Raw genomic sequence first — 27,450 nt, 5'->3', positions numbered from 1 at the left:
TCACTCGCCCTCTCTCTCTCTGTATCCCTCCCTCCGCATCCCCCCCCCCGCATCACTGGCGACACGTGTTGAATGCTAAACTTAGCGGAGCGGAATAAAATTAATAAAGGGATGGAGGCTCTAGCCAAGCCCCCCACCTCCCAACACCAACCCGCAACCCCATCACCACGCCCCCCTCCCTTATACTGCCTCTCCTCTCCCGCTCTTTCACTCTTGCACGTATCATAATGCAATATAAATATTTACCAGAACCACTCAGCCTTCTGATTGCGCCGCCCTCCCTCCTCCTTCTCCTCCTCCTCCTCCACTGAGATCTTCTGCATTAACCCCTCCCACCCCGCCCTTTTCCTTCCTCATCCATCCATCCATCCATCTCCAGCACCAAACGGCGAGGCTCCACATGTGATTGTCAACCAGTTGGCATTGTGTATGGTGGATATCAAAAGTCTACACACCCCTGAAATTGTGTGGGCGATATACAAAATGAGATTGACAAGAATCGTTTCAAAACTTTTTTTTCCCGCCTTGAATGTGTCTGATAACCTGTACATCTGGATTCTGGGTTTTTTTTTCTCATTTTGAAAGGGAAAGTCAAAATAAGCAATTGAGAGAAAAAAATATGTGGTTGCATTAGTGTGCAAACCCTCTGAAATTGGCAGCGTTCAGAATGAACAAATTACATTGCAACTCCGGTTAAGAGGGAGTCAGTACACCATTTAAAGTGCTTCGCATTAATTATCGAGTAAATTGCAGGTTTTCTAGTAGGCTTTTCCTGACATTTTTGCAATGGTTGAAGGCTTTGCGATAACACTGCCACTCTTTCTGTAACTTAATCATGTTTGACTTTGGCTTGCAATTCCGTCACTTCAAACTTCACCACTTTTACATCTTTTGCCTACAGCCCAACTTTTTTTTCCTCCCATTATTCCATCCATCCATTTTCCGTTCCGCTTTATCCTCACAAGGGTCGCGGGGGGTGCTGGAGCCGATCCCAGTTGTCTTCGGGCAGTAGGCGGGGGACACCCTGAACCATCCGCACTCACACATACACCGAGAGACAATTTCGAGTGTTCAATCAGCCTGCTACTCATGTTTTTGGAATGCGGGAGGAAACCGGAGTACCCGCAGAAGACCCACGCAGGCATGGGGAGAACATGCAAACTCCACACAAGAAGGCCGGAGCCAGAATCGAACCCGGTACCTCTGCACTCTGAGGTCAATACACTAACCACTGGCCGCTCAGTGTTATCTTTGGGGGATTTATTTTCATTTTATTTATTTTTTTTAGTTGATGTGACTTTTTTTTCATTCAATGAGTTCACTTTTACAGGAACCTTCAACTGCAGTGTCATAAATGGCTTGACATCAGCAACATTGGACGCTTTTTGAAGGACCGTTCACTAGCTGGCAAACTGCACTCGGTGCGCTCAGGGAGGACAGAATAATACCGTTGCCCTCAACAATGTGCGAAAACAAGAATTAACATTCCAGGGATGAGTCCAGTTGATTAATTAATTGATTAAACGGTAATTTCCCCCCAATGTCTCGGCTGATTCTGTGATGGAATGAGGATGAAGCCCGTGCGCCGACACAATTAAGAATCTAAATGGCCGCTCGCGATTCCACATGTCGTCCGCCGTGACAGGCACTTTGAGCACATCGTCCATATGGCGCTACGGCTTCGAACGTGGGCTGATCAAGCCGACTGCGCTCCAGATGGTGCGGTAAGACGGCTGCCGCGTGATAAGGGATCCGCTTCGGTGATATGTACACGCTCACTCGCCGTATTGGCCGGCCCGATGTCTATGTGACGACTTTGCCTTATGGCGGCGAAGGTGACGCGGCAACTGTACTTTGCACATTTCTCTTGGTAACCCGTTTTGCCGCACGCAGTTCATCTTGATTGGCATTCGTCAATCAAGTCGTTATCATCATCGCAGCTCACCACAGCGCCTCATATTGGAAGGGCAACGAGAGGCTTCGTGAAGCGCATGTGATGGTATGCGTCGCCAACTGTATTGATGCCACTCTGCGTGCGTGCGTGCGTGTGTCACAAAGCAATCCACTCTCCGGGTGTTTTTTTTTGTTTTTTTTTTCTTTTTCCGTGCTGCGCTGTTTTCCCGTTATGGTTCATAAAAGGCTCGCTGTGTGACTGAGGCACATTGCTTTGCCGGTGCCCGTTTTCCCTCCTGCCAATTCTCCCGACTTTAGTGTCTGCGTGAGTGTCGTTTGCGCTTGTGTGTGAGTTGAGAATGTTGCCGTTTGGTCTAATCTGATGTGACTGGACTCCCCTATCTTCTATTTACGCATCTGTTTAGCTCGGAGCAAACAACCAAACAGTAAGTCTCGCTCTCTGTCTCTCGCGCGCTTTCACAAACACACACACGCACACACGCACACGCACACACACACACACACACACACACACACACACACACACACACACACACACACACACACACACACACACATAAACGTACGCTGTGTGCACACGGAGGCATGCACTTAACATTCTGTGCTGGATACAATTGTCCTTCTCTATTCTGAGCAGATATAAAAGGACCAAGGAGGTTTGAAGAGGGCTTCCAGTGACCTCCGCGCTTATCGGCGGGTATACGATCCAGACCTACCGAGTGTAATTCTGGAACCTCCACAAACTGCCCTTCAAGAAGAGTGGGATGCCGCGCCTCAGCAGACAAAAAGTCGACTTGTGAACAGCTTAAGACGACGACGACATCGTGGTCAAGCTGCAATAGATGCTCAAGGCCACGTGACGAGTGATTGAAACGATGTTTTAGCCCAAACTTTTTGTGACTAGTGTATCCTTATGCAACATTTTATTTCTCTAAATAAATCTGCCGGTGTTCACATTTTCAAAGGATCGGGACGACAACATTCCTGGGAAAATCACAATTGTCCCAACATTGTCTCGAGAACAGGCCCCGGGGGCTACTCATGTGGTCCTTGGGGGCTCACCCGGGGCCCGACGTGTCACGGAGGCTGGCGGCGCCTCCATGGCTGACGCACCCGTATTGACATATGTGACTCGGCACGTGTGATAAAAGCGAGGGTGGCCGAGGAATTTCAGAGTGACAACAGCCCGTCGTCGTTGCTGAGAGGTGCATTTAAACAGCAAATGGTGGGAAACGTTCTAGTGTCCCGGTGGCCTGAGGTATGGGACGCAAGATATATGTCATACCGTGACGGGCAATTTGTTCGGTCTGAAACGCACCTTGAAGTGGCCTCCGGTTGAGGCTGAACTCCCCCAGATCCTGCCAGGCCATTAGAAATGAACAGACACGTTCCACTTTTTTCACTTACATTAAAAGAGCACTTCAAAAAAAAAAAAAAACAATAATGGGGCTGTGAATAATGAAACCCAATCTATGGCTCCACGAGCAGCTGTAAGGGAATGCAATGGAACCCCTCTGAAAAGATAAGGCAAAATAATTGAAATGGTGCGAGGATGTGCAAAGAGAAGCATTATTAAGAGTTAAAAATGAAGTCAGCTGGTGTACGGGAACGAGGCTGCTGCCGCTTGATGAAGCTATTACAGCGTGTGTAATACGTCCCCCTTGATGAGCACGTTGGCCCACATCCGGCAGTACAGCGGCGCAATTCCAATCCGACGCCGCACAATTGCAATTCCTGGAAGTTACTTGAGCATTTGGATGATGCAACTGCTTGTGCCCTCGTTTACTGCACAGTTAATTTCACAACATGATATGTGGATTTCATTTGACTGTATATTGGATTACATTTTGACGAAAAAAAGGAAAGGCTTGAAGAATAACCAACGCATTTTCCCCTACCCCTGCTCGATATGTGATTTATATTAAAAAAAAAAAAAAAAAAAGATGACTACGAAACTAAAATGCTCCGCTTGCAGGTGTCATCCATCTTATTGAAAAATACTGATCAATGTGAAGGGTTATCAGTTTGACACACACTTCTGATTTTACTCCAGTAACCTGCCCGTGTTTTTTTTTTTTTTTTTTTTTTTAAAGACACATGACTTAAGTCTGCTAGCTTAATGCTCCCAGATAATTGGAAATGCCGAGACAGGCTAAAAAATAGGAACTGTTTTTCACTGTGGTAACGCTAAGGGGGGAACATTTGATCGCAAACGGTGAAGCAACACACATAGACAGACCATACCACAGTAGCCACAGGCGTAGATACTTCATCCACAGTGAAAAGCTACTAATTACGCACCCACAACCCCTCCTCCCATTTATTTTTCTTTATTCCATTTACGATAAACAGGACACCATAAAACCGCGACTCTGAGTTTTGTTGTCTTAATAATCCTGCATTAATAGCGCTGTGCGCTGAGGTGTTTTTTTTTTCTAGATCCCACACTGTGCCCCCTCATTGGAGCATAATTTTGAAATTTCCTTTCTTTTTATTGCCTTTGTTACTCCCTTTGCCATTTAATAAATCGAGACGCTGACTGGCAAGCGGTCAGCCCTCCCATTGTGTCTCCCTCTGGTGGTCAACGTCTTTTTTGTCTCTTGGACGTTGTTGTACTGTTCAGGCTATTCTTGTTTGACAAACCACCAGAATGACCATGAAGTCTTATGTTTGGAGAGTAAGAACCTAGGAAAAAAAAAAATAATAATAAAAAAACAAGGATACTTTGGACCAACTTTAGAGAATGACTCGCAAATGTATATAAAAAAAAAAATTTAAAAAAGCACAACTGAGCCTTTTATGTAGATACCGCGGCAACCGAAGCATTGCTCGTCAACGATATTTGTCCATCCAAATGGCACGTTCGTTCTTTTTTTTTTTTTAACGTGCCAATGTCAAATACCGCTTTTTAACTTCACGCAGTGAGTCCGTAATTTGCCAAGGCAGTCACGTCTCGGAAAAGCCTAAAAATGCTGGAGAAGGCGTAAGGAAAGTGATGCAGTGTCGCTTTTTCCAAGCGTCTTAATTCCTCCACCTAACACTTGATTAGCGCATTTACTTTGAAATGACTTGCTGAGTTGATCTCGTTCACACTCTCGCTCTCTCTCTTTCTCGCTCACACACCAGGTCAGAAAGTGAGAAAGAGCGGCAATTGAATTTTCTTTCCATCGCAGAGCAAAATAGATGAGGAGGCGAGGGGGGGGTCGGGGGGGGGGAGTCCGGCCACAGTGTCGGGCTCTATCTGTCGCACCCGCTCAACATGATTTTAATCCATTCCTCTCACTCACACACACACACACACACACACACACACACACACACACACACACACACACACACACACACAAGCGTATATCCAAATCCTTTTGACTCCATCTCGGAATAAATGATTCCATTTTCTTTTCGGTCCATGGCATCGCTATCCGAGCGTAGCGCGCCTCCACTCGTGTCCCCGCGGAGGGGCCCGATGAGTACGTTGGGTTAGCGCCCTTCTGATCACGGGCCCCCTGAAGGCCCTTCCACACCCGCCGTCATCCGACTGCTCGCACGTGCTGCAGCATGGATCCGTTATTGTTTTTTTCTGCCCTGGCGCCAGGTCCGCAGAGACAAAACAGGATTTTCCTCCATCCTCGGTGGAACTTTTCACATGAATGATGACATTGAAAACACCGGGCAACTTTTAGATATAATTCATCGGCGAACACGTGTCACTGTAACGGATGGAATTCTTCGCAGATCGCCAAGGCTTATGAATATGTAGCGATAGGAATTATTCTTTTGCGTTTACTTGGCTGCCAGGGACTTGATTACCATCTTAAAACGGTTCGCTGGGTGATTGTGTGGCGTGTTCTTGTTGGTGTGATCAATTGGCACGGATTGAAACGCTGTCTGGATGTCGTAACCACGGTCGCACCTCGTTTTTTCTCGCTGTTGCCTTTCCCGGGGGGCGGATCCCACAGGAGCCTGGGCTTAGATAAGGATAAGCGAGCGCTGCGTTTCATCCCGGCCATTGGGAAGGGATTCACTTCGAAGAAGAAAAAATGTTTTAAAATCACACATGGATTTACATGCAAGGGGGGGGGGGAAGCCCACGATTCCCCTCGTGGCGGGGGTGGCCCTCCAGTGTATCAATTAAGGAGCCGGTCCGATCAATGTTTTAGCAACAGTTTGATACGCAACCGCAAGGAGATTACAGCTAATCTGACAAAACACACAACACGCGGAGACGTTAACACAACAAGAAGCTTCTCTTTTCTTTTGTCTTTTCGCCTCTTGTGCTTTCAGTCACTTGTTCAAAGGAGAACAGCATGTTGTTTGTTGTTCTTCTTCTTCTCTTGTCGTGAGTTTTCTCTTCTTTCACCGGACCGACTGACCTAAATACTTTGTGATGATCGGCCCAAAACCGAGATCACAGACATCCAGTTTGTCTTAGCAGTCCAACTCACACAAAGGCAGTCTTGGCGCTGCGGGCGCGAGAACTGAATTTCGCGCATCGTATTTTCGGTTGCCCACATGGGGCCAAACAGCATGAATGTCATTCATGCCTTCGTCACGTCTCAGCTGGATTCCTCTCATGCACTTGACTTTGGAGTCAGCCAACCCTCCACCAAGTGTCTCCAGTTGGTCCAGAATGCTGCCGCTCACCTCTTGACTGGTATGAGCCACTTAAGCGTTGCAGAGCAAGCAACAATAAAACAGAACAACATTGAGGACGGGACACAACAGTCCACAGAGACTCTTTGCGTGAGTGAGCTAAGCGCACCATCGCTGCTGTCGTGCCAAACAATGACAGCCGCGCATGTCCAACCACATCCACTTTCTAATCCACATGCCGGAGCCTATCCCAGGTGTCTTTGGGCAGTCGTCGGGGGTACCGCCCTCAACTGGGTGCCAGCCAATCGCAGGGCACACATGGACAACCAGTGGCACTCACAATCACGCCGGACAATTTCGAGTGATCTTTTGCTCCGAAACTGCTGAATCCATCATTCTGACTTGCCCTAACGCCGTCCCCTTCGCCTTTGCCCGAAACAAAAAAAAAAAAAGCTACAGAAAGTCGCCTTCCAAGCCCCCACTCCTAGCGCACTGCCCCTCCCTCCTCCTAGCCACCGCTTATTCCATCATGGGCGGGCAGGATCCATCATTCACATGCTCACATGGGACACCACCAAACCTTTGACCTTGGCTCGTGAACGCGCCACCAGATTGGAAAGCCGGCAATGCGGCGATGGCAGCCAGCCCACCGCTTAATGATCTGTTTTTTTTTTCCCCCGCTTTCATCTTAATACTGCTCAGCATTTTTCGCAGCCATCGCTGAGATGACACAATGCACGAACACAATCGCAGCGGAGGTCAAAAAGTGCTGGCCTAAGTCTCTTTCCATGCATCCATTTTTCATCGGCGGGGGATGTGAAAAGGTGAAGCGGCGTGACGAAGTCGTCCCCGATCTCATCACACCCGCTTACTTGTCGGGCAGAAGCAGATGCAAAAGGACAGCGCTCACCGCAAGACGTTCATAAAAGGCTTCACTTGCTACTGTGAAGCACAACATCGGGAGGCTTGCAGGAGGAAGGAAGTCATCAAACCATCCGGTCGTGAGATTTGATCACAACTATCCGTCTTATTTCCATCGCAATTTACGAGAAACGGGCTGGGGAAAAAAATGGATCGCGTAGCAAGCTAACTTGTGGGCACCGTGCGATAACGCGCCGTTCAAAGAAAGCATTTTTTGAGGAGGCCTCCAATGTAACAAAATCAAGACTGGAATGTTGTCCAAACGAGAGTGTGAACACTGAATACACAATTCAAGGAATTCAGGACTCGAGCTGGAACAGATATTGACATTGGTCTTGTCCAAGGTAAGATGTGAAATTCATGAAGAAACGTAACTACTGCTTGGCTCACGAAAATGATTTTTCACTCTTTACTGCGCTAGCCTGCAGTCACAGCCCAATAGATCAGAAGCGCTCACCAACATTTGTCACTTTGAATTGGATTCAATCATTTTGGAGTGGGTGACTTGGATGCCCAGCTTCAACATCTGTTTTTTCTTTTTTTTTTTTTTTTTTATCCAATCAGATTTTAGATTCTGTGTGTTGTCACGTAAAAGTCATCTGCTCAAGGCCTTCATCTTCCAGACTGCTAGCGTCAAACACTCGCGTGCGCACACACACACACACACACACACACAAACACACACACACACACACAAACACACACAAACACACACACACACACACACACACACACACACACACACACACACACACACACACACACACAGGCTGAGATGGCCTTTTAATCACGTTTTAAGTTCACCTCTCTGCGGCTTCATAAAGGCTCAGAATGACGGCGGCGTTTTGCCACCCACTGATTGGTTGAGATCAACGTGTGCCCCAGAGATTGATTTCTCGGGGAGGATGATGTGGGACATGATGAAAAATACCTTTTAATGTGTACTTTTCGGGCAAAACTGGACATTGCGAGGTCATTTCACAGCGTTACGGGCTGTCTCGATACAACTTGGAAAAGGATTTTTGGGGCACTTTCAGAGCAGCATGTTCCGGCGCTAAAGCTAGCTTACAAAGACAAGCAGGAGCAAAGAAAGGAGGTCTGAATCAGCATTTCCGGTGAGTAAAAAAGCGTTTGGATTTCTTTTTTTTCTTGGGGTCATGTTATTTGATAACATTTGGAGATGATGTACTGGAAGTTAAAGGTCACTGTATTTCTTGCTTTAGTAAAAACGGGATTCATCCTCCTTAAAAATGTCTCTGTCTTTTCCTTACTGCCACGCCATGTTATCCTGTATCAATTTTTTTTTTTAATATTATTTTGCAATGTGAAGGTGTTACTGCGAGGTGGATTAAAACACATTTTATTCATGTCACTCACCGCAGTAATAAAGCAGTCAGTTGCCTCTACGCCAGACACACGGATTTATATGCAATGTAAATGGATGTCGATAAACACGTTGTGTTAAACATTAGGAGGTTAAAGTTGACCTGCGATTTTATTTCATTTAAAAACTTTTTGGGTGAAAGTGAAACTAATACAATGCTTAGGGTGCATTGTACTCTCAAACAAAAATATATCATATAAATACCAGACACACCACCACTCCCCCCCCCCTGCGTGCTACCAGTTGATCGCGATCGCCCGGTTGGGCACCCCTAAAGTATAGCGACAGATTGACAGCAGTTGAACAGAATCGAGAACTCCAAGGGCAGCGCGGTGGCTCCTGGTTAATCGCGACCTCCTGAGTCTGATGTCTGAATGTCGGGCCTCTGTGTGGGGTTTGCCTGTTCACACGTGGCAAAAAAACCCCAAAAAAAACCATACGTGTAAGGTTAATTACAGATTGCAAGTCGCCCATAGGCGTGAATGTCTGCTTGTCTTTATGCGCTACCAGCGAGTGAGGCGTAACTAAATTCCATCTTACTCTCGCCATGTACACATGACAGTTATCGCGCTTGACGAGCGACTAATTACTTTATTAGGCTCGCCTTCATTTGTTAAGAGGGGAAGCGAACGCGGAGTGACTCTACATATGGGCTGATGCAATTACCAAAGAAAACAAAGTCATTGAGACCTTTAATGGCGTTGACTTCAACCACTAAATGAAAATGTCATCTGGCCCTATCAGACCCGTTTGTTGTGTTCCTTGTAAGGGTGCATGCCCCTTCATCGCACCGTTGGTCCGCAGTTAAATTGGCTGGCGAGAATGCTCGTGTTACTACCAAGCATGTGCGAGCTTGCGGGTTGCGGTGGGGGCAACGTGTGTTTCATAATTAGCAAAAGAACACTGGAAAACATCCCACTGTGCTAACATGAAAGACTCCGTCTGGTCAAATTCCAGAGGGAAATGAAGGATATGAGGAAAAGGTATCAAAAGCTTTGGTTTCTGGTTTAGTAGCACATGTGCTGCAATGTAAACACACATTTCTACGTCGGCATTTTGTTTGATAATTATTTACCGGTATGGCGAGAAATCATTAGCTATGATGTACTGTACGAAGTACCTTCCAAAAAGAAAAAAAATCATTTGACTGATGTGTGAACTTTTATAACCTACTGTGTAATAATCCGCCAAGAGCAACGTTTCCAACATTTATTGAGCCAAGGCACCCATCTGACATTGGAAAAAAAATCTCATCTGATCGGCTTCATTATTGCAGGATCACTCATCTGAGAACTCTCTCATGCCTCCTTTACAAACAACCCTGAAAGCAGAATTCCCCCCAACCCCGCCCCCAAAAAAATCCATGATGCTAATCAATGCCTCGATCAAGTCTTGAATACTGTCGGCGGTCGTCCCGTAAATTGTGCTGAGTCAGAGCTGAGTGTGCGCCGAGTCCACTGGGACGGACGGACGGACGGACGGACCGGCACCTCCCGTGCTCTGAACCGCCTCCTCTCTCCAAACACTGATCTGATAAGATACAGCGGGAGCAAAGAGCACCAGAAATGTGCTTTTGCTGCACTTTCATGAGAGCGGAGACGCGTGGAGAGCTCACATAGTTTGGCCCCGCCCCAAGGCACCACCAAACGACAACAAAAACGCCAGCAGAGAGATTCTCCGTGTTTTCCTGACGATAAATCACACTCTTTTCATAGTTTGGCTGCTTCTGCTATTTATTTTCAGGTGCAACTCATAAATTGAAATGAAACCTCGGTCCAGTACCCCGAGTCCCCGTTCCCTCATCATGCTGACTTTCTCTGCGTTCCTGCCACCGGTGGTCCTGCACCAAAAGCATTTGCCAACCGCCAAAAGACAGTAGAAGAAGAAATGGAGAAAGAACAAGTAGAAGAAGAGTCAGGCCGACAAATGCGTGACTTTTAGCTCGGGAAGCATTCTAATGGTGGCAACAATGCTTGGTGGCATTCTAGCGAAAGTAAGCCATTTTAGACTAAAAAGAAAAAGGTTGTCATCGTTAAAGTGTACATTTGCAGCCGTCAGCGAGGAATTCAATCCGACTGAAAGAGTGTGTGTGATCGGAGAGGCAGAGCACCTTCTTCTGCCAGCAATTTCCAAACGCAGACTGTTATAAATCAGTCAGCAGATCGTGCTTGAACTGTTTCCATCCGGACTTCCCGACGCTTCCTTTTATTTATTTTTTTTTTGTGGGCATTCTGAATAACTGAATGGCATATTTGAACATGATTCCGAATGCTCATGAGTGTGTTTTTGAATGCACCAACGATGAGGGAACGGATGACAATGACAGCGCCATGCATTTCACTACTTCTTTCATATGACAGCATTCGAAACCTGTTCAGACCTGAAATCACTCTCTGTAATTTGCGAACTGGTTGTTTGACTTGGTTTTACCAACGTTTTACTTTGGAGTTGAACATTCCGGTTCCCTGGGATGTAAACAAACTTATCAAAGAAATGAAAGGTGAATAATGACATTCAGACCTGGAGAAAAAAAAAATGGCAATAATCAAGTTTAAATACGCACTTTTACAGCCTTGTCGGATGACATTTCTCAATTTCTGTTATTCACTTTTACATAATTTCATTGCCGTTGCGTCTTCAAATTTGAATGATCATACCCTTAAAATGTGGGCTCATTAATGTGGCTACCCTTAGCGAGACCAAAAAAAAAAAACATTTAAATAGACCTGGCAACTCTGTGAATACAGTAACTGAGCGCACGTGCGAGTGCAAATTTTATTCCATATAAAAACGGATGTTGATTGGTGAGAGCGTTTTTTTTTTCTTTTGCGGACCCAATGAGGTAGCCTTGGCAACCCCGAGGGTAAAAGTCTAGCTCCGCCACCGGAAGGGAGAAGAGTGTGAAAGAGGGAGGGCAGGCACACAGGTGAGTCCCTCGCCAAGTACAGTGGGCGTGGCGTGCACCGCAGGGGGGGGGACGAGAGAAAAAGATAAGCAAAGAGCAGGCAAAGGAATGCGAAGGCAAGTGGAAAGCAGCAAAGCTCGCAGAGAGGGAGGAGACTGCGACGCCGCGCATGGAAAGTCCAGGGAGGACACAAACAAAACAGAGACAGCCAGCGAAGGAGTGGAACAGGTAGAGTTGGTTGTTTGCTGCAATTGGCTCTCTGTCAGTTGTGGCAGCTAAAAAAAAGTCAAGCGAGGAAGTGGGTGGTGGGGGTGTGGGGCAGTGGAGGAGGAGGAGGAGGAAACCGCTGCAAACATCGGAAAGTTCAACTAAAATGCAGAGCTGCGCAGAGTAAGACGACGCACTCATTGACGGAAAGAAGCTCGTGGAGCTGTGACGACAGCGGGGGAGAAGAAACCCCCCCAGCTCCAAAAAAAGCAGAAGAGGAGCCTTTCCAGAAAGGTCACCGGTGTGCCAAAGCGTGTCTGCATGCGAGCTACCCAAACACCGCACCAAAAACAAACCAAGAAAACCAAATCGGCAGCACCATGTTGGTGAAAGAGTACCGCATATGCATGCCGCTCACTGTGGATGAGGTAAGTGTGTCTGTCGTGACCTGAGCTTTGATGACCTCCGCCAAGGAGGGAGAATGTTTTCACACTCGTGGCGGGATTACGCTAAAGCCACTCAACTAATCTGCCGGGAATTTTGCGATGGGCTGAAGCAACGATCATACTAAGTTTTCAGTTGTTTTTATTATTCCATTTTGCTGCCGTCTGCCTTGCTTTTCCGATAAGTGACACAAAAAATAAATAAATAAATAAACCAAAAGTAACAATGTTGCGGTCAATGTCCCCTTTTCAGTAATTGGTGATGAGTACAGTTCTGAGATTGGGGGTTTTTAAATGCGAACTCTGGTGCTTCGGTGTGTATTCAGAGTCCCTCCTGATAAACAGTTTGAAAAATAAGCTAATTGCAAATTCCACCACCTCTCACTCAATATTATGATCAAAATGTATTCTATGCTTATTTTTTCAACCAACTTTTCTCATGTCTGAAACAAGCACAAGCAATGCTAACATGATACATAAAAGTTTGATATGTCTTTTCTGTTAGTCGTAGGCTAAAGTAAAGGCTAATGAAGCATGCGTTCATATGAAAGACCGTTTTTCTACTTCAGTTCGAGTTGCTAACTAACTAAACACTTTGAATTGCAGTATTTTAAGCGTTGACGATGACAACTTCACCAAAAGTGTAATAAACATTGGCAGCGTTCATGCTAGCAGTCGATGTAAAATCCCCATTGACGGGCTAACACAAAATTAATTAGTAGCAATTTCTGATACGAATATTCCTACTCATAACCAAAATCATATATTCTTCCTAATCTGTGAAAAAAAAAAGATACATGAATAAAGAGCAGTCAACATTTTTTATACACTATATATCTTACTGCTTGTTTGGCGCCACGCTGCCCCAAGAGGCCAAGGCGCACACAGCAGGAGCAGCCAATATTTTGTCTTCCATGTTTGTAATTGCTCTTATTTGAATGCGATGTTACCAATTGATTTTCGAGTTGTTTTTTTTCAAGTTACATAAAAAGTGACGTTTTGGTCATTGGATAAACACAAAATTTTGAAATCAATAAATAATTACAGGACGGCACGATGGACGACTGGTTAACACGTCTGCCCCGCAGTACAGAAGTGCACAGTTCGATTCCGGCTCGGGCCTTCTTGTGTGGAGTTTGCATGTTGTCCCCGTGCCTGCGTGGCTTTTCTCTCAAGGTACTCCCACGTTCCAAAAGCATGCACGACAGGTTCATGGAACACTCGAAATTGTCCCTCAGTGTGATTGTGAGCGCGGACGGTTGTTTGTCTACGTCTGCCCTGCGATTGGCTGGCAAACAGTTGGGGGTGAACCTCGCCTACTGCCCCAAAACAGCCCGGACGGGCTCCAGCAAGCCCGCGACCCTTGTGAGGATAATACAATATATATCTATTATTGTATTGTAGAAGCGGATTAGAAAATGGCTGGAAGGATAAATAATCACATTAAAAAATTTTTTGATTATTTTTTCTATCGCCCGCGACAGCACATAAAGTAAACCCACTTTACAAAAGTAGCCAAATTTCTTAGTGTTCACTTTAATATTGTTTTTACAATGCGGCGCTATTTCCCTGCGTTGAAAACACGTCACAAAAATGTTTTAAACGATGCAAATCAAATTAAGAGCAAGGTCATGGAGGAAACGCCCCACATTGTACGACTCTACTTACTTTCGGTTGCGCTTTTAGCAATGAGGACAAATATGTTACATAACTGAGCACAAGAAAGCAAAAGTATTTTCTCCGGGACGATTTGCTAGTTGATTGGCAACACCGTTGTTCTATGACACATGAGTATCGCCGACATCTACTTCTCCCTCCTCTTCCTCCGCGTGTCAAAGCACTCCATGCTGCACAGTTGCAAACCCGTTGGACCGGATTAGCGTTTGGCGATACCCATAACACAAAGAAAAAAAAACTTTGACCCTGCAAGTTTATGTACAAAGTCGATCCCGGCAAAGGGCGGGATGTCACAGGGATGAGCGAGCGTGTCCTCTTCCTAGTTGACTCCTGTTACTGCCCCACCCCCCCTACGGCCCCTCCCTCCTTGTTTTACCTGTTAACAATGACAGGAACCCAAGATGGGATTGACTGTATCAGCGTAGCTCACGGGAGCTTCATTCTGCAGCAAATCCTCCTTGACCTGAAATAATCTAAGAACGACTGCGGCTCATTTAAGACGCTGTCACATCAGGGGTGCACTTAACGCTCGCCTTCAAAGCCTTTCCGCGGAATTTAAAAGGCGTGCCGTTGATGTGCGGGTATGAGCTATCAACTTGAACAACACACGAGCCGGGGCCGCTCAGCCACCAAATACCGAGTCGGAGAATCCAATTTGCCAACTGACTGACGTGATGGCGTCTGGTGAGAAACACACAAGTCCCGAGGTGCTACAAGTCAATTAAAGCTCGTGTCCACAACTCATCCTCTATCAATCTCGATGCAATTGACGTTATTTAATCATATACTATTAGTACTAATAGTCAATAAGAATCATCAAACTGGACATGATTGAAAGTTCACAAATTGTAATGAGAATTTTTTTTTTTCGGCATATAAAAATATTCATCCATAATTGAACATTTGACATCTTTCATTGGGTTTGGCCTGCCAGTGGAAAGACAAAGTGTTGAACAATTATGCAAAGATGTCTTTTTAACAATTCTAAAAAAAAAAAAAAAAAAAAACTACGCCTCAAAACCTTTCCACATGCTCGGGAGGGACGGACGGGTTGGCTCTTTGTAAAGTCATCCTCACCTTTATTCTCTGAAAACTGCAGGAAGCAAATGAATGCCAAGTCTCTTGGCACTGTCTTTTTTTTTTTTTTTAAGAATTTGTGCTTGTGATTGAAAAGCAGACAAGCCTGTTCGACATCACGCGTTGCTGGGATTGTCTGAAAGATAAACATCCAAATCTTTCATGCGAAATCTAGCCGCTCATCTGGCAGGGCCCGTTCTACCTTGGCTGTGCCAAAATTTAAAAAAAAAAAAAAAAAAAAGATCTTTTTAATGACTTGTAAGTAAATGTTGCGTGTTGACACTGTACAGTAATTAGAGCAAGGAGGAGGAGTAGCGTCATCAAAATGTCATTAGTGAAGGATGATGCCTCAAATCTCCTTTTTCGCCTCATTTTTCTTTTGTCACCTGCCTTGGTGTGACAGAAATGAATCACATTTTGCATGCGTTTTATTTTTTCTTTCCATCCTATGCTAACAAAGCTCTTTTTTAATTAAAGTAGACAAGAATTATTTATGAGAAATAATGTTGAGCCAAGGCAAGATAAATGGAAAGCAAGATCAGAGGGGAAGTATATGAACGTGCCGGAACTGAACTTGAGAGGTTAAAAAGATTGTGTCAGCAAGCCAAACGACCTCTTACACACAGTGTGTATCATTATTAGCATCAAAACAACACGTTCGTCCTTTGACAGCATGGATTCATCCCATTTGGATGTACATACACAGCGGTCAAAAAAAAAAAAAAAATCTGGATTATTTTGATTGCAATTTTTGCGCGTTTTGGCCTCATAGGGGCAGTGTGGTGCCGTGCAGGGATGGAGTACACACTTGAAATGAGAACAGAAGAAGTTAGGATTGAACGCTGTGAATATAACTTGTATTTCACAGATTAGGATGAATTCGTGGCCTTTGAGTGGTGTTATCTTCCCTCTGTGTATGTATTTCCACTGCGTTTGTGTTTTATTTGAAGGAATATCAGTCCCAAAGTCGATGCTAACTTCCGGTTAGCATTTGAATGGGATCCTCCATAGACTTATCATTAGTGCTAGAAATGTCTTAAAAACATCGCATGTATTGTACTTAAATATACAAAATATTTAAATATACAATACATGAAATTGTTTTTTTTTTTCTTTTAGTTTAACAGTAAACGTCAACTAGTGTTATCATGAAACAGTCCAAAGCAGGCTCAGGGACGGCAAGATCACATAAACGCGAAACGTTTGCTACACAAGCGACATGGTGCATTCGGGGTACATTCTTAACGTGGGGAATTTGTAAAAGCAACGTTCCGCTCTACGCATGAATCGTTTTAACGATCAGGTGAAATCACAATTGAAATTTCGATTAAACATCCAACCATTTTTTTTTTTGTACTGGGAAATTTCTCTCTGCTGAAAAGACAAACAAATACTAAAGGACTAGGTCGTGTCAAACAGTCAAATGTTCTGCCTATAATTCATATCTGTCTTTGCCAATAAGTGTTTTTTTTAATAGTCGCCCGACGATTCGGTTATTGGATTTTTTTTCTGCCAAATATTGGACTTGGCATCAGCCTCAAAAAACACATCTGTCAGGCCCTATTTGTAACTTGCATCTTGTCGACAAAAGGCAATTCCACAAGGCCTGATCGATTTCTCCAATGATTGACACAATAGAAAACTATTTCATGCTTTTTTTGGTACTATTTAGGGGCACATTGATAATCCCCAGCACCGCTAAACAGTGGCACATAATAAACACGCCATTAACCGCCGGCTTGCCTATTGAGCATTGTGTGTACAGGCCAGGGGGAGACGGAATTGGGATGCAGAATTATGTCGCATATTTGTTCGCGATAACGTCAGACACACTTTTATTTGCTCTCACTGGACAAACATGCAGCTATTGAACAACGCAGCCAGCCAGAACAATAAAACATTTCCTTGTGTACACGCTCAAAGTTTAGCAAACAAACGGAATGAGAGAACTCCGTTTAAATTTAACGAGATATTTTTAGATACAAACACTTTGGGAATCAAATAGTAAACACACTTTCATCGGGTCAGGATTTTGATGTGGATCCAGCCTGGGACAATCATATGTCACAAATCATCAAGTTTTTAATTGGAAAAAGGGGAGAAAAAAAAGGAACTCACGAAGCCCGCCGAACTTGAACGCATTGGTTTGTACGCGGCGAAAATGACACCGTGTGCGGCATGTGGTTGTACCAATAAGTCTGAGAGAAGGGCTACATGCACATTTCCTTTGAAATGTTCTCTTACAAGGAACAAAAGACATCTGAGTGCTACTCTGCATCATGTGGTCAGAGCCATCAATGACGAAATGAAAGCAAAGCCCATCGCGGCAAAAATGTAAACCGAAGTTCTGTCAGTCACAATTCACAAACTGAGATCATGTACGCTGAATGGTCCACGCAAACAGCCAAATTTGTTTTTTAAGAGGCTCTCGTTATTTCAGATAGGGATCTTAAATAGCATAAAACAAGCACCGATGTTTCTAGTGGAGGGGGGGAGGGGAGGGGGGTATCCCAAGTTGTCACAAACAGTGGCAACGTAAGATGGCTGCTCTCTGGCTTCATTGTTGATAGTCCATTCAGAGTTCTTGGGCGACAAAGTCAAGATGGCGTCTGCCGACAGCAGACTCCTGGTCTACCGTATATCTGTACCGTAAATGTTACGTACTACTTGTCAGCGGCTGTTCTCAAAGGGCGCCATTGTTGACCTGTCGTGACGGCGCTGCGCCAACAGAATACGTCAGCTTCAACGTTACGGCGCCAAGTCGCGTATTCATCCTCTCGTGTTGGCTTGATCAAAGATTGTTTGCGTCTTTGCAATGTGGGAAAATGTTGCCTGAAATCCCGTGTCTCGCTCTGGCTCCAGTACAAGATCGGGCAACTGTACATGATCAGCAAGCACAGCTGCGAGCAGAGCGGGAGTGGAGAAGGGGTGGAGGTGGTGAGGAACGAGGCCGATACTCACCCCCAGCACGGCCCGGGACAGGTGACGGAGAAACGAATCTACCTCAGCAGGTAAGAAGAATTCTGTTTTCCTTTGGGGCAGCGCCATGAAGGCATCCGATTGCGTTTCGTTGGATGACTAACTGCACAATCTGCCATCCAAGTATGACTTCAGCGCGTGCAGTCAAAGCATTTTCGACACAACACCTTCCCGGAGTGACGTTTGAACTGTCTGTATGCAAAGTCCAAGTGCCAGCGACATGCTGAGGCCGATACCGCATGACAGTGCCAAGACGGCTTAAGAATTCTCAAGTGCGAGTACATGTTGTGTGATGAGAGGGGCAATCTTTCTTTTTTTTAGCTTTCAGTAATTATGGCACGGCCATGATTACTTTTGTCCTGTTATGATCTGAGCCGTTTCTGGGTAAGGTTTGCACATATGTGCCGCAATTGACGCTGACATTGTTGCCATTGATAAAGATAATGGTGATTGTCCCTCCAAATTTTTTAACTGCGAAATTAATTTCCCACCCCTAATCTCACCTAACTCATTAACCTCAAGCAACCTCGACGCTTATTCTAATCACCACTTTAAAGCCGCCAACTAATCTGAAAATAAACTCCGAAAGAAGAAATGTTCACACCGCGGAGGATTTTCCTAATCTTTCTGTGCTCCTGGGACTTTCGGTCCCCATTAGTGGAGATATGCCAGACGTTACACACATACAGATTCACATTCGATGCTGAAATTTTACCACCCAGTTCTGAAAGGACAAACCTGCTCAAATGCACTCAGTACATTGTGACTTCACTCCAGAAATTTTTGGTCGGCATCAGCAAAGAAGTTGAGCTGTTGCACACGCATACTTGTACTTAGTATCTAATGGGTACGTTGAGCTGAGCAGAACTTGCAGGAGTCCTCACACCCATCGCCAAAGTAGGGACCGTGAACGCCATAATGGCTCACCTTAACAACTTCACATCCTCATCGATAAAGATATGCCAGAGGTTTCCACAAGTCACATAAAAGTTGCATTATTCACATCCTCTGCGGGCAGCGGGAAGGCCTAAAATGGAGTTCACTCATTAGCATATTTGATTTTGACTCATAGTATTTATATTTATTTTTTTTACTTCACTTGTTTATTTTTATATACATTTTTTGTTAAATCTTTGGACTATGCTTAGGATCAACATGGTATTAGCACAAATGCCATGTAGCTATAGTTCATGTGTGAGCAAATTCGATAGTAAAAACTCATTCCTACAATTAGCTCCCTTAGTCCATGGGTGTCAAACTGAATGCCCAGGGGCCAAATCTGGCCTGTCGCATCATTTTACGTGGCCCAGAAAAGCCAATCGAACATGGCAATTTCCATGCTACTTCCTAAAATCTGCACCAAAATTTCAAATTCTCATATGTAATAAATAACATTTTCTTGTGACCAAACCTCGTTACAGTAACTAAGAAGAAGAAAAAAAAAAAGATTATTCTTGACTCCTTTATATGGGTTCACAATGGCCTTCCAAGGGAAACGGTAACTATAATGTGGCTCGCAACAAAAATGAGTTTGACACCCCTGCCTGAGTCAAATAAGGCGCTTCAGTTTAACAGTGACCAAAAAAAAAAAAAAAAAAAAGAACGTTGCCTGACATTTTGGGTACTAGCATCACATTGAGAGTTTTTATTCTGAAAGATTTCCGACGAGCGAATGGCATGGATTGAGTGGAATGGCCGACATGCATAAGTTGTTTATGATCCATGTGGACCACTTTTTTGGTGGGGGGGGGGGGGGGGATAGGAAAAGTGCTTTTTAAATAAAACCTGATTGATCCAGTGATTGCCATAAAAACCGCGAGCCAGTAGGCAAACGTGTGGAGTATGACCTGAAAAGAACCTGAAAAAGTATTTTGTTTCCGAGAAAGGCGTCCTCAGCCAACCAAATTTGGCTCCCATGGAAATTGACGCATCGCCACATGATCACGCCCCAAAAATGATTTTGACTGCTTGCAACCACGTGACGCGGAACAAGCGTTAGCCGTGACTTTCCAACCATGAGTCACGCAAAACAAAAAGTGCCGTGAAGAGAGTTGCCCACAGGTAATCTGGCGACGAAACTCATTTCTTGAATTTGTTTTCTCTGTGCGTGCGTGCATGTGTGTGTGTGTGTGTGTGTGTGTGTGTGTGTGCGCGTATGGCTCCACTCCCCGTCCTCGTTCCTCCCGGTGCGGTTTCAGCAAGCTGCCAGCCTGGGCGAAGGCGTTTGCCCCGCGGTTCTTCTACGTGACGGAGAAGGCCTGGAATTTCTACCCGTACACCATCACAGGTGCTTGTTGGTTTATTTGTTGTTTGCCTCATTGTTAAGCGGCGCTTTCACGCCCAATCATTATGCAGCTCATGTTTACTTTCAACAAATGTTTGCACGAGTGCCATCAAATATTGATCATATTTGCTCGTATGTGTGTCTGAGCGCATACGCATGACAGCAAATCCATGTCGATGCATGTGGGAGTAGCTAACGCAGTTTCACACCTCCCCCTTTTTTTTTTTCCATATTCAACATCTGCGGCACGACAGAATACTCGGTAAGTCTTCTTTCCGTATCATACGTAGACTCCCAACAGAGCTCAAGCGATGTGTACACACTAGGGCCTAACCAAAAAAAAAAATGAAGAATTGATTCCAATTTTCCCATTGATGGTCCGATATTGGTTCACGAAAGCATCAATCTTTTTCCCGTAAATTCCTGTGACTTTTCGCGTTGAATGAAAACAACGTGCTGGAGGCTCTGAAATCGTCAAAGTCAAATCAGGACTGCGCAAAGTGATTTCGTGAATCGAAAATAAACCGAAGTGAATCGTGAATCGAATCGATTTGTCCGATCGGAGTCGATACTCCGCCCGAATACAAACAACTGTTTGGCCTTCCGTTTTCTTTACGGACGTCCAGCGATACAAAAAAGAATACATTCAAAATGAACCCAGAACACAAAGGACAATTTCTCGATGATTCTAGTTTTGGGTTGTTTTACAAACATTTTTTTTTTTTTTTTTAAAGCATTTTGTGTTTTCATTTCATTTCAATTCACCAATTTGAAGTTGGGAGTCATTTCATGAGTTTTCGTCAACTCTAATGACGTTGCTTTCCGGTCACCTTCCAGTTGTCATTTCTGCCCAAGTTCAGCGTCCGTATTGAGACGCGATTCGAGAACAACAACGGCTCCAACGACAATGTGAGTATGGGCGAGGTGAGAGAGAATTAGCCGCTGGAGTAACTGACATCAGTTCGCGTACATAACTTACAAAACACTCTAGGGTAGTGCCGGGTTGTTAGCAACACTCATTTCTGCGCTGTGTCAATTTTACAAGACATCGTGAAGTTCCCTGAATAGGTATTACGTAAAATAAAAAATAAAAAATACGATGTCATTCCCAGTAATTCCATTCCCTTTTTATTTATTTTTTTTGCTACAAGGAGAAATTCAATTTCAAGTCTTTTTGAGCATGATTACACGGCGTACGTGTGCATCAAGGCAGCGATGTCAAAATGTAGTTTTCACGCGACAGTACGCCGAGGGCACATCGACCGAGCTGATGCCTTCGATAACAAGTCCTAATTTCGACATTTTGGTCCAGATCGGACTCCCGATGTACGCCTCCGCCGTCTCCAAACTAATGTTTTAAGGAAGGAATTACCGGGCTTCTTTTTACTCCAGATGACTTTTGGCTGATGTGCACTTCGGCGAGGGGACTCGGCCTCCTCACACACCGACAGACAAGTTGAAGCTTGTCTTTGTTTTTATCTCCTCACATGCTTTCTCTCTGTTTGGGACCAAGATATTCGGCACGCCGACACCTGCGGAGCATGTGAGTTTCCTGGATATCCTGAGTGACCCCATACCCGAAAAGCACTACAAAGAGTCCGAGGTGCGTCCAGTCATACGACACAAAAGGCATCAGGCGACGGCGACATGAGTGTCCGCGTCGGGGGCTCACGATTTGTGATTTTGAATCCAGAAGCTCTGAACGCGGAGGCAGACATGCGCACCATTTACGCCTTCTCTTAAAAAAAATAAAAATAAAATAAGAATAAGAATAATTACGAACAAAAAAAAAAACCCAAAACAAGATCGCAAGCGAGTCCCGCTTGAAACGGCACGAGGAGGATATTCAAATCACCGTTTTAATCACCCTTAAGTCGCCGATGCACACCGTGACACTTTAACAGCATTTGCTCGCCCGCAATCCCGACTTGTCCTGTTCACGCGCCTCACAGGGCCGGCCGGCTTTTTTCCCCGCTGGCTCGGCACCTTTGCTGATGGGACCTGTGTTTGCTCGGCGCAGGACCTGTCTCGCTGGCAGTCGCGTAAGACTCAGCGAGGGCCTCTGGAGGAGGGCTGGAGGGAGGACCACCAGCCCATCATGTGCTCCTACAAGAAAGTGCACTGCAGCTTCGAGGTGTACGGCTTGCAGACCAAAACTGAGGATTTCATCCACAAAGTGAGACGGAAACCTTGTGACTTTTTTTTTTTTTTTTTTCTTGGCGCAAGCTGCCAAAGTATTCATGACAGTCTTCCTTGTTACTTGATGGGGATGACGTGCGGGCGGCTAATTGGGCCGCAGCTTTTATTATCATAACTAATTCAGGAAACGATATTTGCAAAGGACAGAAAGCAAAAAAACAAAATGTTGTGCCGGTTTCCATGAACAGTCACAGTCACAGTGACAAGCGATGTTCCCTCAAAGCCTTGCGCATGTGCAGTCGCGCACTGTTCGCAACCCCTTCGCGCACAGGCAAATGTATGCAGCGCATCCCACCCCCCCCAAAAAAAAAGGTTATGATTATTACATAATTTGCTTTCATTGATTTCTGAACAATTGAAATCTGATTCGCAACATAAAATGTGGCCTATAATCCAGAACCAATTCTTGCAAATTTCGGCTCATTTGATCTGGATCTCCAGTCATTGATATGATCTGTTTTGATATCGAGGTGGTTTGAATTTTTTTTTTGGGGGGGGGGGGGGGGAAATACCTACATCAGGTTTTGGACAAGTGTGATGGCGATGTCGCCACCGTCTGAATGTTTGTGTGAATGCTGAGCCGCATTGGAAAATTCGAGGAAAGTGTGAGAGAGTTTGCAGGGCGTGGCGTTTTATTGTCTTGTCATCTCTTCTTTCGTCAGAACATTCGGGACATCCTCCTGATTGGTCACCGGCAAGCAGTGGCTTGGGTGGACGAATGGCACGGTGGGTCAAAGAACACCCGACGCCTCACCTCACTCCATGACATCAACATGCAATCGTGCACTTGACCTTTGCACTGCTGGTGCAACTGGAGAGTCAGCCACTCACTGTGCGTTTCCTTGACCGGTGCCATCTTAAAAACAAATCTCGAAAAACAACGGCGCGGGATCGCTATTTCAGCCACTAAACTTTATTCAACTCGAACTGATGCAGTGAGCAGCGGGCCGTTTCTTTTCTCTCAACAATCATGTGGGAAGTCATACCCGCTGGGAAAGACGTTCGGAGTCATTGGATTAATAATTAGCGATTCTTTATCATCTCCGCGGGCAAATTCAAATGACACCATGCCCCTTCGCTACTTCGGTTGTTGCCGATTCACTCTGTAGCGTATTTTCATTTGCGACCGTAACTTCATCGAGTGCATTTTTACCTCACGATTTGGCAGGTTTTCCGGCTATTTTTCTTCCTTCTTAGTCAGACTAGTCAAGGAATGGCGATTTTTAATTTTTTATAAAATTTTTGGCATAAACCGAGATCATGAACGTGAGGGTCCCGTTCGGAAATTCACCCTGCGGCCCGTGCACCGCTCTGTGATTGTGTCTGTTTAGAGAGGCAGAGCACGCTGCCCTCTCATATTCATTTCCGAACGCAGCCGATGTTGTAAACCAATCAGCAGCTCGCGCTTGAACTGTGTTCCATCTGTAATGCTTGACGCACCGGTGCACCGTGTCCCCAGTTGGAGCGCCCTCGAAAGCCTGCCAGCACGCCGCTTTTGGTGCCCTCCGAATAACCAAACGACACATTTCGACAACGGTTGGAGCGAAGCAGTGCATGCTTGCAAAACATTTCCCAACGCGCCCGTAGAGCTCAAAACTTAATGGCAGCATCATGGCTCTGTATGGAGGGGTTTTTTTTTGGTTTGTTTTTGTTTTTTTCTCGAATTGGGGCAAAAACTACACTCCAACGCATTATGCAAATCCCAGATGCATAGTCATGAGCCACGCGGCAAAAGCAACGTGGTCATTACTTCAAGGTTTGCTTTAATCAAATGTTACAAATTTGCAGGAAAACGTTCGCATGGGAAAATAAAAACATTTCCACACACGCGATGTGAAGAGAACTCTGGATTGGGAATCAACAGCTGTGTAGCCTGAAGTAAAAAACACTTTTTAGTGAGGCTAGTGTGTGTGTGTGTGTGTGTGTGTGTGTGGGTGTGTGTGCGTGTGTGTGTGTGTGTGTGTGTGTGTGGAGAGGGTGCAGCATAAAGAGCATGTGGTCCTCCCGAGTGAAGTCATTCTAGAGTGATGGGCCTGCTAGGGAGACCCAAAAGAAACATAAAAACGATGTCCCCCAAAAATGGGTCAGTTGATGAGATGAATGTAGTGAATGAGCAGATTTCTCCACGAACAGATTCTTATTTTCATTATTCAACGACAACAATGCCAAGATTGATTCCGACATCATGCCACTTTTCCACTGCATTGAACTTTTCGGGATTGATGCCCCCCCTTGCCCCCGGCCCCGCCCCAATGGCGAGAGCATGGACATACAGTTAGCACCAGAGGTGGCCCAAAAGTTATGGACAACATTTGCAAGTCATCAGGAAGTCTCAAGTCCAAACCTTCCCACTTCAAGCAAGTCCCAAGTCGATGTGGCAAAAATCAAGCAAGTCAAGTCGAGCTGTCGCCACATTTCAAGCATATCATCACCTGTCAGAAGCCAAACCCTAAAAGGTTTTTGATTGCCTGCCATTAGACACTACGAAATGCTGCCAGCGCACTGCTTTAATTTTACACCGGGCTTTGGCACCACCTTGGCCATCTTCGGGCTTTTCAGTTAGAGCACAAAAACGGTGATGAAGCGACTTTTTCAGCAAGTCAGAGGTTAAAAATCGATAGTTCAGACGTTATCTTTGTTGGGCCGTCATCAAGCCTAAACATGAATGCAAGGTTGTGATTTTTCTCTATTGGGGAAGGCGGACCTATTAATCAGTGTGTGTGTGTGTGTGTGTGTGTGTGTGTGTGTGTTGAAAGTCGTCTTTAATTAGCCACAGTAGTAGTATTATATTCAATGAAATAGTAGAGTAATAGAGAAGTTCCCATCATTACCACTGCTTTGTGTTTCTTTGTGTGCACCTCCTTCTGCTAATGCATGACAATGTGTGTGTGTGTGTGCGTGTGTGTGTGTGTGTGTGCGTTTTCCACTCACAGGGCTGAGCTTGGAGGAGGTGAGACAGTACGAGAAGATGATGCAACAGAAGACCAACATCAAAGTGAAACAAAGCACAGGTGAGAGATGGAGGAAGCAGGCAGGTGACAGACATGTCGTCGGAGCATTTTTGAAGTCCCTGGAAAGTGAAAATAAAGTTTCCTCCATTTCTGGTGGGTACTGGCGGGCCAGATCTCCGAAAGTGATCGGGCCACAGCGTGGCTCCGGTAAGCAGCGGAACGGAGACAGCTGGTGCGCGTATTCACGGCCCGCCCCCTGCTGGTTAGTGTTGCCAACCTCATCCTGATGCAGAGGTGGCAAAAGTGCCGCGGGAGAAGAAGAACGGACGCGACTGCTTTACTTCAATAGAATTTTAAAAAAGTCCGGGCACAAAATTTACTCGGGTACAAAGTGACAGTCAAGCAGAAACCGTTTCGCTTTGGATAACTCGGCTCGGCGGACTAAACGTCTGCGCGCGCATTAGTTTGGCTCTTTTGTTGACTTGCAAAGTGCTCGAAATGAAGAGGCAAAACAACTTTGCTACGAGGCATATTCTGACACGATGATCAGAAGTGAACCGACAACATCACAAATCATGTTCAAGTGACTCACGAGAACTTTCGTCAAAATGCACCAGGTTTCCTCTTTGTTTTTCAACGGCAGAAGCCGCAATGTATTCGCACAGAATCCAGCTGACATCGTCAAGCAATGCTCTCAACACAAAGTGCCGTCCGTCCATCAGATTCAAGATAAAACAAACTTGATAAAAATGACAATCAGAAGAAGAAGAAGGAAAAAAAGAAGTAAGGCATAAATTGAGCAGTTTGAGGCCGGTGTCACTCGCGATGGCTGCAAGCTGAAGTTTGAATGTAAAGCAACAACTGTAGTTTTCCAACAGCCGGAAGTTCATCCGTTGGCGAGTCGCAGGCATAACAGAAGGCACAGTTCAATTCACCTGTCGCATTTAATTGTCGCCTTCTCTTTGATGGACAGGAAGTAGTCTAACGAAAAAATAAATGTACTGTACAAGGTTCGGTACAGACACCTGACAACGGAAGTCAAATCAAGTCTCGTCAAGTCAGCTTTTATTGTCAAATATGCTCTATGTGGAACATACAGCACAGATGAAATGACTTTCCTCTCTCAACCACAGTGCAAACATGTAGTGCATTGAACACACACAGCGAAAATTTACGTTAAAATTCCTAGTCCTTCACGCCACTGGCTTGGTGGAAGCAATATCGCAGATACAAATCCCAGTGTGGCCTCCCTCTTTATCTCTCGCTCACCATCACCCCTCCCGTGCATGTGTGTGTGATGATGATGATGATGATGAGACTTCAAGGTGCCACAAATACGCAGTCGTTGCTCAAGAGCCTGCAGCTCGACTCGCCTGCCGTCGCTCGCGTGCGGCCCCCGAGCACGCAGGCACATTAGTGGTTTGGATTTTATTCATCCACCATAATAAAATGAAATGGAAGTCATTTTACTCCGGAGTCGTAAAAAGTTGGCTCGTGCGATATAGCGTCCAGTCCAGGGTGTCGTCCGCATCTCTCTCAAAGTCAGCCGGCGACCCCCCAAGGGGAAAACCAGTGGCTGGACTTGAATCACAAAAAGGGGGTTCAACTCATGGCAAGCTGAAGTGTGAAGCGCCACTTAGCCTGATTGGACGTGAGTAAATTGGAAACTGGTCATTTCTCATCTGTCTTTCGATTGATGCGAGCTGCTTTCAATCTTCTGAGACACCGTGTGAGAAACAGCCAATTGAAAAATGGGATCAAAATCGGTCCCATTTGTTTTTTTTCTTTTAACATTACAATAAAAGTAATGACATTCAAACGCCGCTAGTTTTTATTCATTGCACTTTTTTTAAATTTTGTGTATATTTCTTCTGTGTAAGATTAAAAAAAAAAAAAATCACGGAAAAAAATATGAC

General features: G+C 45.2%; 1 protein-coding gene across 3 annotated transcripts in view; it reads left to right on the top strand.

Annotated features, from left to right (window-relative positions):
* Positions 1–11,810: 11,810 nt before the first annotated feature.
* pitpnc1b (phosphatidylinositol transfer protein cytoplasmic 1b) overlaps positions 11,811–27,450 on the top strand; it is a 17,753-nt gene continuing 2,113 nt past the window's right edge. For 2 of the 3 annotated variants that reach the window (XM_019869179.1, XM_019869178.1), the window contains exons 1-9: positions 11,811–11,945; positions 17,984–18,132; positions 20,299–20,387; positions 20,639–20,646; positions 21,222–21,293; positions 21,898–21,987; positions 22,405–22,560; positions 23,246–23,309; positions 25,517–25,594. In XM_019869179.1, coding sequence (XP_019724738.1) covers positions 11,826–11,945; positions 17,984–18,132; positions 20,299–20,387; positions 20,639–20,646; positions 21,222–21,293; positions 21,898–21,987; positions 22,405–22,560; positions 23,246–23,309; positions 25,517–25,594 — 826 coding nt within the window. In that variant the 5' untranslated portion in view covers positions 11,811–11,825. Of the gene's footprint in view, positions 11,946–12,014; positions 12,353–17,983; positions 18,133–20,298; positions 20,388–20,638; positions 20,647–21,221; positions 21,294–21,897; positions 21,988–22,404; positions 22,561–23,245; positions 23,310–25,516; positions 25,595–27,450 lie in introns of those variants that run through there. The other variant, XM_019869180.1, reaches the window with a different exon arrangement.

This window comes from Hippocampus comes, unplaced genomic scaffold, assembly GCF_001891065.2.
Source record: "Hippocampus comes isolate QL1 unplaced genomic scaffold, H_comes_QL1_v1.1 scaffold67, whole genome shotgun sequence".
NCBI lineage: Eukaryota > Metazoa > Chordata > Actinopteri > Syngnathiformes > Syngnathidae > Hippocampus > Hippocampus comes.
The sequence above is the reverse complement of the archived record's forward strand: the minus strand, read 5'-3'. Positions and strand labels throughout refer to the sequence as shown.